The 15,749-nt window shown below is 41.5% G+C and overlaps 1 protein-coding gene and 1 long non-coding RNA gene across 3 annotated transcripts; both read right to left on the bottom strand.

Annotated features, from left to right (window-relative positions):
* Positions 1–649: 649 nt before the first annotated feature.
* fance (FA complementation group E) lies at positions 650–6,567 on the bottom strand. The gene is made up of 10 exons (XM_024376351.2): positions 5,953–6,567; positions 5,164–5,785; positions 5,021–5,065; positions 4,875–4,931; positions 4,643–4,786; positions 4,207–4,330; positions 2,391–2,466; positions 2,201–2,267; positions 1,288–1,413; positions 650–1,077 (listed from the first exon to the last, which is right to left on the bottom strand). The coding sequence occupies exons 1-10, from the start codon at positions 6,159–6,161 to the stop codon at positions 973–975; spliced, it is 1,575 nt and encodes a 524-aa protein (XP_024232119.1). The 5' UTR covers positions 6,162–6,567; the 3' UTR covers positions 650–972.
* Positions 6,568–7,725: 1,158 nt separating this feature from the next.
* On the bottom strand, positions 7,726–15,274 carry LOC112216630. 2 transcript variants are annotated; one of them, XR_006079119.1, is made up of 4 exons: positions 14,764–15,274; positions 9,134–9,221; positions 8,645–8,895; positions 7,726–8,506 (listed from the first exon to the last, which is right to left on the bottom strand). It is a non-coding gene; the product is annotated as an uncharacterized LOC112216630 (long non-coding RNA). The 2 variants fall into 2 exon arrangements; XR_006079118.1 differs by having other exon boundaries at positions 8,645–8,892.
* Between the last annotated feature and the right edge of the window lie 475 nt (positions 15,275–15,749).

Here is a 15,749-nt window from a genome sequence, read left to right as displayed (position 1 = left end):
AATTAAGCAAAGCTTGAGTGCCCCCCATTATTTAGAGCAAACTCCAATTAGATTGTTGAACATACAGTATGTTGACACTTGACTCTTGAACAATTGTTGCTGTAACAGTAATAAATCAGAAGTAAATCCTGAACTGCTTCATGTGTTCAATTAGATAAGATAGAATTTAAGTAAATCAAGGAGTTAAAGAAGAATATATAATTCTATAGTTAGAAGTGTCTCCACAAGTCCTTGGGTAAATTTGACCTTCAAAAATCACGTGTCCAGGATGTTAGTTACAAAGGTTCTCTATGTAAATCCATCCAATGGGCAATTGAAGTTCTGATTTACAGAAATATATTCCGTAATAATTGTCAAAAATAAATAAAAATAGAAATGATTTATAAAATATTTTTTTACTGACCTCATATTGTCGGTTTCTCCTCCTTCACGCTGCGCTGGAAAGGAAGTCCACCCGAAAATTGCGCAAAAAAAAAAAACTGGACACGGAGTTCAGCCATATTGGTGGGTGCAAATATTGCGATATTTTTTCCATCGTGCCACTAAAGAAAATCTGATCGGGACTTAAAGTGAATGCTGTGGTACCACATGTATGCCTCTCTGACAGCAAAATACTGGTTAAAAGACACTCTCCAAAAGGTAACCAATATTTGTGTGCATGTTGGCTTTTATTTCAACTAGTGGGTCTAAATGCTGATTGGTTAAATGCTGATTGGTTAAAACTGCATTCCAGACATTTGCAACATTGTTTATACATACAGGCTTACAGGTATGCTATGCAAGTTCTTGCAGAATTCCAGAATTTTTACATTAGATCAATATGAAACAACAAACGTCTGACTTGTAATTTGTTTTAAACAACAGCTGACATAACATTTGAGTAAAAATGACTTTAAAATACCCTACCATTTACTGTACTCAGTCATTATAATAAATTTAATAGTTTAACAGTATTGTGATTCAGACAGTATTTCATGAATGTTTGATTCTCTTCAGGGCAGCTTGAAGAGACTTCTTCAAGAATGTCTCATTGGAGGACAAGCAGCAGGACAGTGTGTGTTTGTGAGCCACAGTTACCTGGACAAATACAACCAGACAATAGCAGTCTATCAGTAAACAGAGGTTAAGTGACAGTTATACCTTTAGACTGGACTTAAGGTGTTTTCATAGCCAACGTGCCTCCATTTCCTCTTTAGGATCTAGGTCAGGTTACTGTACAGCTCTTTAGGACAACTGCTGATTTAAAAAGGGCTTTATAAATACGTTTGATTGATTGAAATAACCTACATGCGTGTTATACTTGGTCAGCACAGTGAGCATCATCTTGGCATACTTCATGGACTTGGTGAAGTGAGGTGCCTGGGAGCTTAGCTGGTCAGTGAAGAGTGTGAACAGCTCTTCATTCAGCTCCAGCTGAAAAGTGATACAAACAGATTCAAATCAATGAGAGACTAGGGATTTTATGAATACTCTGGTTTCACATACAATGCGATCAAATCAATTGGTTTGGATTGCTATGGTAGATTAGAGAACTATACTGAACAAAAATATAAATGCCACATTTATATTGGTCCCATGTTTCATGAGCTGAAATAAAAGATCCCAGAAATGTTCCATACACACAAAAAGATTATTTTGCTCCAATTTTATGCACAAAGTTGTTTACATCCCTGTTAGTGAGCATTTCTCCTTTGTCAAGATAATCCATCCACCTGATAGGTGTCATATCAAGAAGCTGATTAATCAGCATGATCATTACCACAGGTGCACCTTGTGCTTGAGACAATAAAAAGCTTCTAAAATATCACAACGCCACACGTGCAATTGGCATGCTGACTGCAGGAATGTCTACCAGAGCTGTTGTCACACGTCCAATCAGCCTCACAACCGCAACACGTTTAGCCACGCCAGCCCAGGACCTCCACATCCGGCTTCTTAACCTGCGGGATCTTCTGAGACAAGCCACCCGGACAGCTGATGAAACTGAGGAGAATTTCTGTCTATAATGAAGCCCTTTTGTGGGGAAACAACTTTTTTTTTTAATTCACTGATTTCCTTACATGAACTTTAAGTCAGTAAAATCATTGAAATTGCTGCATGTTGCATTTATATTTTTGTTCAGTATAGTTTGATCTGGTTTGGTAGGTATGGTACATTAGAGGACTAGTTTGTATTTGAGTGGAGTAGATTTATGGTTCACCTTCTTGTCCAGCAGGGCATGAATGACAGACAGCAGTCCTTCACACCAAATCCCCTTGATTGTCATTCTGGACAAAAGAAGATCTTATGAGACTGTATAAGACGTCGTATTAAAATGCATGTAATCAATACAGCCAGAACACTTCACTAGTTGTTAGATCCATTACACCCAATGGGTTGGTTTGTCTTACTGAAACACCAGCAGTCTGTAGTGGGGATCCAGGCAGTCTTCTATCAATCTGTTGAGCAGCTCAGCCTGTGCACTGCCTGATGATACATCCCAGATTTAGATATACAGTGCCTTTGGAAAGTATTCAGACACCCTTGACTTTTCCACATTTTGTTACGTTACAGCCTTATTCTAAAATGGATTAAATAAAACATTTCCTCTGCAATCTACACACAAAACCCCATAATGACAAAGGTTTTTAGAAATGTTTGCAAATGTACTAAAAATAACTGAATAGCTTACTTACATAAGTATTCAGACCATTTGCTATGAGACTGTTTCCATTGATTATCCTTGAGATGTTTCTGAAACTTGATTGGAGACCACCTGTGGTAAATTCTATTGATTGGACATGATTTGGAAAGGCATATACCTGTCTATATAAGGTCCTACAGTTGACAGCGCATGTCAGAGCAACAACCAAGTCATGAGGTTGAAGGAATGGTCCGTAGAGATCTAAGACAGGATTGTGTTGAGGCGCAGATCTGAGGAAGAGTACCAAAAAATGTCTGCAGCATTGAAGATCCCCAAGAACACAGTGGCCTCCATCATTCTTAAAGGGAAGAAGTTTGGAACCACCAAGACTCTTCCTAGAGCTGGCCGCCCGGCCAAACTGAGCAATTGGGGGAAAGGGCCTTGGTCAGGGAAGTGACCAAGATCCCGATGGTTACTCTGACAGCGCTCCAGAGTTCCTCCGTGGAGATTGGAGAACCTTCCAGAAGGACAAACATCTCTGCAGCGCTCCACCAATTAGGACTTTATGGTAGAGTGGCCAGACAAAAGACACTCATCAGTAAAAAGGCACATGACAGCCCACTTAAAGTTTACCAAAAGGCACCTAAAGGACTTTCAAATCATGAGAAACAAGATTCTCTGGTCTGATGAAACCAAGATTGAACTATTTGGCCTGAATGCCAAGCGTCACGTCTGGAGGAAACCTGGCACCATCCCTACGGTGAAGCATAGTGGTGGCAGCATCATGCTGTGATGTTTTTCAGCGGCAGGTACTGGGAGACAAGTCAGATTCAAGGGAAAGATGAACAGAGAGATCCTTGATGAAAACCTGCTCCAGAGTGCTCAGGACCTCAGACTGGGGCGAAGGTTCACATTCCAACAGGACAGCGACCTTAAGCACACAGCCAAGACAACGCAGGAGTGGCTTTGGGACAAGTCTCTGAATGTTCTTGAGTGGCCCAGCCAGAGCCCAGACTTGAACCCGATTGAACATCTCTGGAGAGACCTGAAAATAGCTGTGCAGCAACGCTCCCCATCCAACCAGACAGAGCTTGAGAGGATCTGCAGAGATGAATGAAGAAACTCCCCAAATACAGGTGTGTGTGAAGCTTGTAGCATCATACCCAAGAAGACTCAAGGCTGTAATCGCTGCCAAAGGTGCTTCAACAAAATACTGAGTAAAGGGTTGAAACACTTAATAAATGTGATCCATTTTTTAAAATTTTGCATAAATTAGCAAGCATTTATAAAAACCTGTTTCTGCTTTGTCATTATGGGGTATTGTGTGTAGATTGAGGGGGGAGGAACAATGCAATACATTTTAGAATAAGGCTGTAACGTTACTAAATGTGGAAAGTCAAGGGCTCTGAATATTTTCCAAAGGAACCGTACGTGGTAAATAAAGAGATTATATATAAATAGAAAGATTAATTGATGATTTGTGGCTAAATATAACATCATAGGTGGTGAATACTATATTGACTGACAGTTAATGCTCTTCTATTTTGGAGTCCACTATTGATCAATGTGTATTTCCCACTCACCTGTCTGCCCTTCCTCCAGGACTGGTCCAATCAGAGCGTGGCAGGTTGGCCTGGGGTAGCGACTGCATAGTGACGTCACAGCTGTGACTAGACAGCGCGAGGCAGGTTCAGAAAGGGACAGAACCTGCCAGAGGTCAACAGTACGGGAGAAGAAGTCGGAGATATGGGTAGCCTGACAAGCTATTGTCTTATTCACATTATAAGGCCAACTTGAACAGTACTGGCCCAGAATTTTATTTTCACATTGTCCTTTGCAGCAAATAAACTATGATGGATTGGTAACCAGTGCAGCTTGGTAACCAGGCCAGCCCAGTGCAGCTTGGTAACCAGGCCAGCCCAGTGCAGCTTGGTAACCAGGCCAGCCCAGTGCAGCTTGTTTTGGCTCAGTGTTGGTCAGTGGTGTGAAAAGGGTACATATGAATGAAATGTGAGGTACCTTTCCCAGCAGGAGACTCTTGATGAGTGTGGCTGCTGTGCCGTGACTGAGATCAGGAGAGAGTTCTAGCAGGCAGCTACAGAGCTGAGGTAGGGTCTGTTCTGGCATCTCAGACAAACTCAGCATTCTACATAAGATCTCTACCTACAGAGAGAATGGTTGTTATTGGAAGTAGTGCTCATGAACGACCTGATTTTGCTAACGTTTTAGTGTCCATTTAAAAAAGTCCAACCTGGGAGGGGTCACAGTCGTTCAGCACCTTGAAGATATCCACTGAGTTCTGGTCCCACTAAACAAAGAGGATACAGGGGATTAAGGCACTTTCATGTGAGTCAGTGCATCTCAGACATGATCACTTCATTAAAATAGGTATCTTACCTCCATCTCACTTTCCAAAATTTCCTTGATTTGAGGGATAGAAGCCTGAACCAAGAACACATAAGTTACTTTCAGTTCTTCGGTGGTGTCAACAGAATACTAATGTGACTGAATAGTTAAGTCATGTCCTTTATTCATCTCACCTTTACATTCTCAGGCAGGGCATCACTTGGACTCCCTGCTGCTTGCTGCGGTTCCACAGCTGGTTCTGGGATGACACCAACCACCCGGTCCGTCTCCATCTCATCCTTCAAACCCTCCGTTCCCACCACATACTCCATACTGCTACAACTCCTCTCAGTGTCCACAGGAGAGAGACTTATCCTCATCCTCTTACGCTGCTGTCCGGCGTCGTCCTCAGGTTCTGAGTCCAGATCCACACAGCTGCTCTTCCTCTTCGGAACCACATCTAGCCCACCCTGTGAGGATGAGGACAGTTGTGGCTCTATTGGACCACCTAAACACAAGGCCCATCCTGTTGCTTTATCATCACCACCACCACTATCCCTCAGACGCTCACATAGTCCCCTTAGTCTTTCTCTGCACTGGGGGGTGATTAGAGGCTCCTTCCCTCCAGGGGCTCCCAGGTCCCTCCGGAGCTGTACGACTAGGGCAGACACCCAGGGGTTTGGGGCATGCTCCCCCTGGCTGAGGCAGTCTAGCAGGTGAAGGACACTGGTCCGGGGATGCAAAGGGTGGGTGAGATGGAGGAAGGACACGAGGCTCCGTTGGAAGGCAACTGGAAATAGGCACACGAGTGGTTTGCTAAGGAAAAGAGCAGTGGGTTATCGAAGAGAAACGTATATTATGTATTTTTTAACATTTAAAATACACATCACTAGTCTGGTCAGTCTAGAGAAGTCAAACAGCGAGGTCAAAAAGCCTAGCTGTTTAACTTTAGTGGAATAAACGAGTTTGGACTATTTTCTCACGTTGTCAGGGTCTCAGCATCACTGTTCAGGCATATTTCCTGCTGGCAAAGAGTCTCGAGACAGGTGTGTAGGCAGCGGTCCGGGTCTGACCGTCGCTGCCGCTGGAACACCCACAGACCTCGACGGGCACCAGTAGCTCCCGAGAGTAAAGAACGGAGCAGCAACCGGGAGCGTCCATCAAACCGGAGCAACAAAGTATTTGTGTCCATGGTCGTCTTATGGATAACAAGAAACGGCCTAAAATAAGCGTAATATGTTGTTTTTTGCCTCCAACTAACCAGCGATACAAAATGTCATGCTTTGTTTACGTTTTCACCACCCTCTTCCTGACGTGAACTTGTAACATGAGGGTCTGGCGCCTCCTACTGAGCTGGAGTGGTAAGATCGATAACTGCTGGTCCCTGGTGACGTAGCTCTTGCTGACTGGAGTCCTGGACATACAGGACCTGAACTAAATGGTTTTTCACTTTTTTGAGGCTATACTGAAAATGTGTGTTTGAGTCATCCATCCATATCTTTATCACAACCACTGTGTACAGTTTTGGCTTCAGTATAAAAAGGTTCAACAAAGACAAACCAGTCCTCAAATTTTACTTGAAGCCAACTAAGACATGCAAGGGTCGCAATATTTAGGCATATAAGGTATTTCTGTTATTTTTTTATTTATAAATTTGTTAACATTTCTAAAAACCTGTTTTCGCTTTGTCATTATGGGGTATTGTGCGTAGATTGATGAGGGAAAACAAATGTAATAAATTTTTGAATAAGACTAAAGTAACAAAATGTGAAAAGGGGAAGGGGTCTGAATTTACAAATGCACAGTACCACTTGTGCATATGTGGGAATTCACTAACATTAGACATCGCCAATGCCTGCAGCAGGAAAAAAAAATAAACAGCAAACTGTGAAACAATATTTTATTCCCTTTTCTGTGTACATTGAAAACATAATAGAACAAATCAAATCTAACATTAGGTCTTCAATCATCATGTCAACACCGCAACAAGAGTTTCCCTGTCAACAGTAAAGGTAAGCATGAAGCCTAATCTGGGCTCCCGAGTGGGGCAGCAGTCTAAGGTGGTGCATCACAACCGGCAGTGATTGGGAGTCGCATAGGGCGGTGCGAACCATTGGCCTAGCATCGTCCGGGTTAGGGGAGGGTTTGGCTGGGGTAGGCCATCATTGTAAAATAAGAATTTGTTCTGAACAAATCAAATTTATTTATATAGCCCTTTGTACATCAGCTGATATCTCAAAGTGCTGTACAGAAACCCAGCCTAAAACCCCAAACAACGCAGGTGTAGAAGCACGGTGGCTAGGAAAAACTCCCTAGAAAGGCCAAAACCTAGGAAGAAACCTAGAGAGGAACCAGGCTATGTGGGGTGGCCAGTCTTCTTCTGGCTGTGCCGCATGGTCCAATAATAATAAGACAGAACAGTTGAAACTGGAGCAGCAGCACGGCCAGGTGGACTGGGGACAGCAAGGAGTCATCATGTCAGGTAGTCCTGATGCATGGTCCTAGGGCTCAGGTCCTCCGAGAGAGAGAAAGAAAGAGAGAATTAGAGAGCACACTTAAATTCACACAGGACACCGAATAGGACAGGAGAAGTACTCCAGATATAACAAACTGACCCTAGCCCCCCGACACAAACTACTGCAGCATAAATACTGGAGGCTGAGACTTGCCTGGAGGCACAGACTTGCCTAGTTCAATATAGGTTAAAAAAATATATATATATAAAAAAAAATATATATAAAAATATATATATATATATATATATATATATTTTTTTTTAAATAAGCATCTCAAACATGTCAGACAAGTGAAAAATGCAAGGCAAAGTATACTTTCAATCTAGACTTACATAAAATATATACACTACACATCACAGCATTATTCAAATCTCACTAACTTACTAAATGGTGCAAATGACAATATTGGCACAACAGGACCACCCAATGGAACAACAGATGGCAAACCAATGGGTCGGAGCCCATCACATCAATTAGCCAACTAATTCATTAACCCATCAACTTGGATGGAACCAAAACCCATCAACAGCAAGAGAACAGCCAATCACAGGTCTAAGAGGATGACTCCAAGCAACAACCCACACAGCCCTGGGATCCATTCAATATCCATTCAATATCACAAATATCTGTTTCAGTTTACATTTATCTATGTTGAACTGTGTGTGTGTGTGACATTAATACGATCATTGAAATACCACAAGATGATCGTGGTGGCGATGGGGTCTGTAGCCTTGAGGCAGGTCATACCAACAGAGACACTCCATCTTGAAGGGACAGCATCCATGACACATGAAGAAACTACATCTTATTTTCTGGAGTTGAAACAGAGCATTGGTTTACCACAATCAAACTAGGATGTCAGAACCCCGGAAATCCATAGTGTCATCTGGTCGAGAGAATGGTAAAAGCTGACCTGCATTTATATTTAAAGTTACGGATAAGGGTTTCCTTTGGTTGTCCTTCCACCCAGTACTTGTTGGGGATGTAAAACGCCGACTTGACTCTGCACTTTTAGCAACCCCTTGGGAAGAGAGATAAAGTTGTTGGTTACTTCGATAAGTCAAAAAAAAATTTTTTTAAAGATAGGACACTGCCGACAGTAGATGATCAAAAACTAAAACAAGCCACAATAAACTAACATTTCTCCCCATTCGCTTACTTTGTAACTTCTTCCTGGAAGTTTTTTTTTCTCCAGGTGACACTGTAGCTCAGGCAGAAGGATTGGCAGGATGCTGAAGCGCCTATCCCCAGCGCTGGTCTTCTCGTACACCGTCTTCATGCAGATGCCACAGGTCACATCTTTACTCAGGTTGAAGTTTGTCCTGGTCTGTCTGGAGGGCAAGGGGAGAAAGAGGAGGCACCACACTCTGCTGCCGATGCCATCGCTGCCTCATGGGAGGAAGGCTCCTGCTGGGAACAAATGTAACAGCTTTCAAGTGCTGCTTAGCAGTATTGCTTCCGCACTCAACATCCTTAATGGTAGTTGATATTGCGACCTCCGCTTCGCCAACATGCGACCACCCTGTTTGACAACATACTAACCAGCAACATACTAACCAGCAACATACTAACCAGCAACATACTAACCAGCAACATTACTAACCAGCAACATACTAACCAGCAACATACTAACCAGCAACATACTAACCAGCTGCGCCTCCAAAAAGGATCCAATTCGGCAGCGCCAGTAGAGAAATGTCAAGCTTTTGGGAAAGCTTACAGGACAATCTTTGACTCTGTTACACAAAGAACATAACAAAAGCCAAAAGGCTCCATAAATATTTCCGTGTGCCATTAGAGAATACTATTGATGATATTTTAGTTTCTTAACACATTTCTAAACATTTCTCAAAACCTGTTTTTGCTTTGTCATTAAGGGGTATTGTGTGTAGATTGATGAGGAAAAAATATACTATTTAATACATTTTAGAATAAGACTTGTAACAAAATGTGGAAATGTAAAGTGGTCCGAATGCTTTCCCGAATGCACGTTATGTACAGTTGAAGTCAGAAGTTTACATACACCTTAGCCAAATACATTTAAACTCAGTTTTTCACAATTCCTGACATTTAATTCAAATAAAAATTCCCTGTCTTAGGTCAGTTAGGATCACCACTTTATTTTAAGAATGTGAAATGTCAGAATAATTGTAGAGAGAATGATTGATTTATTTCATCACATTCCCAGTGGGTCAGAAGTTTACATACACTCAATTAGTATTCGGTAGCATTGCCTTTAAATTGTTTAACTTGGGTCAAACGTGTTGGGTAGCCTTCCACAAGCTTCCCACAATAAGTTGGGTGAATTTTGGCCCATTCCTCTTGACAGAGCTGGGGTAACTGAGTCAGGTTTGTAGGCCTCCTTGCTCGCATGCACTTTTTCAGTTCTGCACACAAATTTTCTATAAGATTGAGATCAGGGCTTTGTGATGGCCACTCCAATACCTTGACATTGTTATCCTTAAGCCATTTTGCCACAACTTTGGAAGTATGCTTGGGGTCATTGTCCATTTGGAAAACCCATTTGCGACCAAGCTTTAACTTCCTGACTGATGTCTTGAGATGTTGCTTCAATGTATCCACATAATTGTCTATCCACATAATTATCCTGCCTCATGATGCCATCTATTTTGTGAAATGCACCAGTCCCTCTTGCAGAAAGCACCCCCACAACATGATGCTGCCACCCCCGTGCTTCACGTTTGGGATGGTGTTCTTTGGCTTGCAAGCTTCCCCCTTTTTCCTCCAAACATAAGGATGGCCAAACAGTTCTCTTTTTGTTTCATCAGACCAGAGGACATTTCTCCAAAAAGTACAATCTTTGTACACAGCACCCAGACTACAGTTGCAAACTGTAGTCTGGCTTTTTTATGGCGGTTTTGGAGCAGTGGCTTCTTCCTTGCTGAGCGGCCTTTCAGGTTATGATGATATAGGACTCGTTTTACTGTGGATATAGATACTTTTGTATCTGTTTCCTCCAGCATCTTCACAAGGTCCTTTGCTGTTGTTCTGAGATTGATTTGCACTTTCCGCACCAAAGTTCGTCCAAAGTTCATTCATCTCTAGGAGACAGAACGCGTCTCCTTCTTGGTCAGAGACATATATTTAAAGAGTTGGGCCAATGAAGTTTCTGCATTATGATGCATTTACATTGCCCCCTCCCTAATTTCCCTATTTTTGGTACTGAATGTTATCAGATCTTCAACCAAAACCTAATATTAGATAAAGGGAACCTGAGTTTACAAATAATATATTTTTTATACTTAAAGATTTGCAACACCCAATTCCTCTGTGTGAGAAAGTTATTGCCTCTGTACACTCAAGTACCACTGTGCTTGGCTGCCTTAGGACCTGGAAGACTTAATTTAATAGAAGGAACCATGAATTCTGCTCTGTATCAGAGAATTCTACAGGGAAATGTCAGGGCATCTGTCTGTGAGCTGAAGGAGAAGTGCAGCTGTGTCATGCAGCAAGACAATGATCCAAAACACACAAGTCTACATGAAAATGGTTGAAAAGCAACACATTTGAAGTTTTGGACTGGCCTAGTCAAAGTCCAGAGCTAATTCCAACTGAGATGTGGCAGGACTTGAAATTAGCCGTTCATACTTGAAAACTCACAAATGGCCACTGAGTTACAGCAGTTCTGCATGGAAGAGTGGGTCAACATTCCTCCACAGTGACATGAGACTGATCAACAACTACAGGAAGCATTTGGTTGGAATCATTGCAGCTAAAAGGTGGCACTTGCTTTGTACCACACAGGCATTGGGTGTTGTATACTTTATGAAATAAATGTCATTGTGTTATTTCTTCACGCAGGTTCCCTTTATCTAATATTAGGTTTTGGTTGAAGATCTGATAACATTCAGTATCAAAAATTTGAATTTGAAAGAGGGCAAAACTTTTTCACAGCCCTGTACATGACACTTCAACATTCTATGGCAGCCATGTTACCTCCTCATTAACATGACATGGGGAATATTTAAACAATGTCGTGTAACAGGGAATGTCTAGAATTCTAAAAGTTGGCGTAACTAAATATATGGGTCTGGGTGTGGTGTGACCGGGGTTCAAACCTTTTTTTTAACCGATCATTGAACTTAACACTTTAGCTAGTTAAAGCTAGGGGTGAAAGACTCTATGATTTTTGGAGTAGACTCAGACTCCTGTGGTTGGAGTCGAATCTTCCTCGACTCCCAAAACAAGCTGAAACCTCTGCGCATAGCTTACACAACAACTCAATATTGCGGAGTCCTACTAAGAAGACATTTTGCATTCTAGAGAGAACTGGCATTAGCATGATGCTTATCAACTTATAACAAGGCCTATTTTGTATAAATATAGAAGGTGGTGTGTAGGAACTAGAATTAATCAGTCATAATTCCGCTGTGCACAGCCTTGACAGATCACATGGAGTTATGTGGTGCACTATGCTGATAAACCCATTCTTTGCGGTGTTACACAGCCCTTTCTGGATGGGGATAGTATTACTTGAAATGTTTATGTAATTATTATACAAGCATGTGTGTTATTCCAGTGGACGATTCACAAAGGTTTAGTTTTGACAAACTGCCCTGTAATTATTTTTCATTCAATTAACGGAAGTCTGGAGTGGAGTTCATTATTTTGTATTGTTATTTTTTTAAAGACGTGAAGATAGTTTTCAAAGTCATGTCTAGACAAGGCTACACTGATAACTCATGCTTGGCTGCCAAATGTATAGGTGTCCCCATAATATTTACATTGAGGTGTGAAGTGTGATCATAATCATTATTTTAGAAATCCATGATAAACCTCTCTTAATAAATACGCCCCCGCTCCCCATCCTGCTGATTTCAGCTGCTGAACAGTATAGGCATAATTAAAGTGACCATGGCAACCATCTAGTCTCCTTCGTTGCAAAAATACTGAATCATAGGAGAATGGGAGTCGAGGAATCGGTTATTTTGGAGGCAGTAAATTCCATAGCAATGGCATTTCAAATTCAAAGTTTGAATGAAGTTAAGTGATACCAAGTTTCAACTACAAGTTTAATCAATAACAGAAATCAATTGTTTTAGTCGCACAAGTTGATCAAAACAACTTGTGCTCTACAACCGGATGAAATGTTGAACATTGCAGCAGATCAAAGACTGAACAACATTAAAAATATATATTTATATATATTATATTATATATTTTTAATGTTGTTCATATATATATGGGCTGTGTTAGAAACCCACACAGGAACACCACTCCACCTTCCTGTTTAAGTGGGGCGGCAGGGTAGCCTAGTGGTTAGAGCATTGGACTAGTAACCGGAAGGTTGCAAAGTTCAAACCCCCAAACTGACAAGGTACAAATCTGTCGTTCTGCCCCTAAACAGGAGTTAACCCACTGTTCCTAGGCCGTCATTGACTGACTTGCCTAGTTAAATAAAGGTTAAAAAAGTGTCAAAAATGTCTTGTAACAATGCTGCTGCATAAATGATGTCATATGTGTAATGGGAATTGTTATGTTTGTGCTTTTCTTATAACTCATTTCTGTGTTCAGTAGATGCAGTTTGGCAGTACACCCAGACCTTGTTTTGAGAACGAACAAACAAACAATCTCAGTTTCAAGGTCTCAGCTTAGAGAGAAAGAAGCCTTGAGGTATTGGTCAATCACATGAATGAAACAAAACGGTAATGATTAATTATGCTAAATCATGCAAGTATAACTTGTCTGTGTATAACTGTATATAAGACAACTGCTGGGTCTGCCCAGGGAGAGCTCCTGATTGACATGTGTACTATGATGCATTGAGTTGGTTGGAACTTCTCCAGCACACTGACAATAAACAATGATTAATTTAAGATTGAATTTGAGTGTCCCTGTGTAAGAATTTCCACAGCATATGCAAGAAAGATGTCTATACTATAGCTAAGAAAGTAATACTAAGTGTATGTTGTGTAGTAATAGTTTGGTCTATTTCCACCAATGCGGTATTGTAAACACATTGTTCGTGGCCGGTGTGTGGTTGTTTGCAGACTTTTTACACAGCTTTGACAGTGCGACTTATAGTAGTGGTGGCGCTTGGCTTGGAAGTGCAAATTCAGTACACACAACATTCTATAAGGGTTATTTGACGTGTCTAATTAAAAGCTTATTTAACACATCGAAGTGTTATGACATCTCTTTGACACGCAAAGACCCAAACTGCATTCAATGTGTCTCACCCGAATAAATTTGTCTATTTTCACCTTAATTAAACTACTGTTCTATTTTGGTGGTGCACATGTAGCCTATAGCCTGTTTTAGAGAAATGTAATCATCAAATATTGTAAGAGCTCTCACTGTCTGCTTACATGCCCCCTTTATTTTTCCTAAGATTCTGACTTGGTGTACACTATAAGAACGGCCCATGTTCTGAATTTTGTCGCTGTACATTTCAAAAGTGCTAAACATGTAATTATATTGACTAAGTCAGTCCTAGCTCGCTCAATGTCTTAATCAGAATTACAGATTGCCTTATAAGCTTGTCGTCCCCTTATGCCATAGTTTGTACATCTCAATTGTCAGTAGAAACCACATTTGTTTAATTAAGGAAGTCAGCCATATCAGCTATGTGTTTTTTTAAGGCAGTAAATGAGGCTGAATGAACTTTTATGCTGCCAGACAAGGCTCCGCTGATAGCCAGGTATAGCAGTGGTAAGGTGTTGGGACTGCTGTTAGGACAGCTTTATGAAGGCCCTAACAGTTTGTGGGCACCGTTTGTCACCGTTATAGTGCAATTAATGTATTGTTTAATGGTGTGTTGTGTAGTGGCTTTGCAGGCATGTATACCGCATTTTAAAAAATCCCCCACCAAGATTTACTCAAATCACCACTGAACCTGACAGACCTTGAGAGGATCTGCAGAGAAGAATGGCAGAAACTCCCCAAATACAGGTGTGCCAAGCTTGTAGCGTCATGCCCAAGAAGACTTGATGCTGTAATTGCTGCCAAAGGTGCTTCAACAAAGTACTGAGTAAAGGGTCTTAATACTTATGTAAAATTTCCATGAATTTTTTATAACTTTGCACAAATTTCACACCGTCACACTGTGTGTAGATTGCTGACAAAAAAACAAACAATTTAATCCAGTTTATAATAAAGCTAATGTAAGAAAATGTGGAAAAAGTAAATGGGTCTGAATACTTTCAGAATACACTGTATTCACTATATAAGTCCAAAATATTACAGTGAAGCATATCACCTCCCGCTTAACATCTTATTTTGAATATAACCAATGACAGGTATTTAATTTACTCTTACCTGTATAGTTGGTAGCAGCAGCTGGACTGTCTTGTCTGCTGTGGCTGGTCTTCACCTTCTCTAGTCTCTCCTCTTCCCCTCTTTCATTCTGTTGGCTGCCAGTCCCATTCCATGATACCCTCGAGAGGGCAGTGGGGCGGAGAGGTCGAGGTCCCCCAACCCCCAGCAGGTCTCCAAAGTCAGAGGCCACTGCCTCTTCCTCCTGTGCAGTCCATATGATATCAGCTGCTGTGTCCAGGGTCTGTGGAGAGTTTGGGCCACACAGGGGCAATGTGCCTGTGCTGTTAGCCCCAGTCTCCCAATTGACCTGTTCTAGGTGCTCAGGGAAGGGTAGCAGCTGGAACCCATCCATGTGTCCTTGCCTTCTGGTCAGGCTGCTAAAGCGCCTCTTCCCCGTCTGCCATGATGGTGCAGACAAGGCCTTCCTATTCATGTGACGAACCGGGTAATTATTCAACAACAACCCCATATAGGCCCATCTCAAAACAAAACCCAGGTAGTGTTCATTATCCCCCCCATTTTATTTTGTATTACCTTTAACTAGGAAAGTTAATTAAGAACAAATTCTTATTTACAATGAAGGCCTACCAAGAGGCAAAAAGCTTCCTGTGGGGATGGGATAAAAAAAAATAAAGACACGCATCACAATAAGACACCACGACAATACAGAGACCGAAGACAATGCAGCAGGACACAAACATGACACAAAACATGGGTGGTGGTGAACATGACTACAGTGAATGTGGGAGCAATGTGAAGGTTAAGTGTTGTAATTGAGTGTGTGTGTGTGTGGGGGGGGACACGACATAGTGCAGCATTTGTTAGAAGTTATAGGGATTTATTTGTTATGTTTTTATTTTCATGGTAGTACAGAATTGGGCAGATCATGATACATTCCAGCATAGTAGGTGGCGGCATGTACTTTAAATGATTGTTTGCAGACCGCCATGATATCGAAGGAAACTGACTGTGCTTGAATCTGAAAG

The sequence above is a fragment of the Oncorhynchus tshawytscha genome, linkage group LG16 (genome assembly GCF_018296145.1).
Source record: "Oncorhynchus tshawytscha isolate Ot180627B linkage group LG16, Otsh_v2.0, whole genome shotgun sequence".
In the NCBI taxonomy this organism is placed as follows: Eukaryota; Metazoa; Chordata; class Actinopteri; order Salmoniformes; family Salmonidae; genus Oncorhynchus; species Oncorhynchus tshawytscha.
Note: the sequence above shows the minus strand (reverse complement) of the source record. Positions and strands in the feature narration are given on the sequence as shown.

Bases quoted from the DNA above. Each gene is read 5' to 3' on its own strand.
- fance (XM_024376351.2), bottom strand. From the start codon at position 6,161: ATGGACACAAATACTTTGTTGCTCCGGTTTGATGGACGCTCCCGGTTG. The intron at 2,467-4,206 runs GTGAGTGGGAAA...ATGTATCATCAG, and splicing joins CCTGGAGGAAGGGCAGACAG to GCAGTGCACAGGCTGAGCTG. The intron at 1,078-1,287 runs GTAGGTTATTTC...GTATTTGTCCAG, and splicing joins TGACCAAGTATAACACGCAT to GTAACTGTGGCTCACAAACA.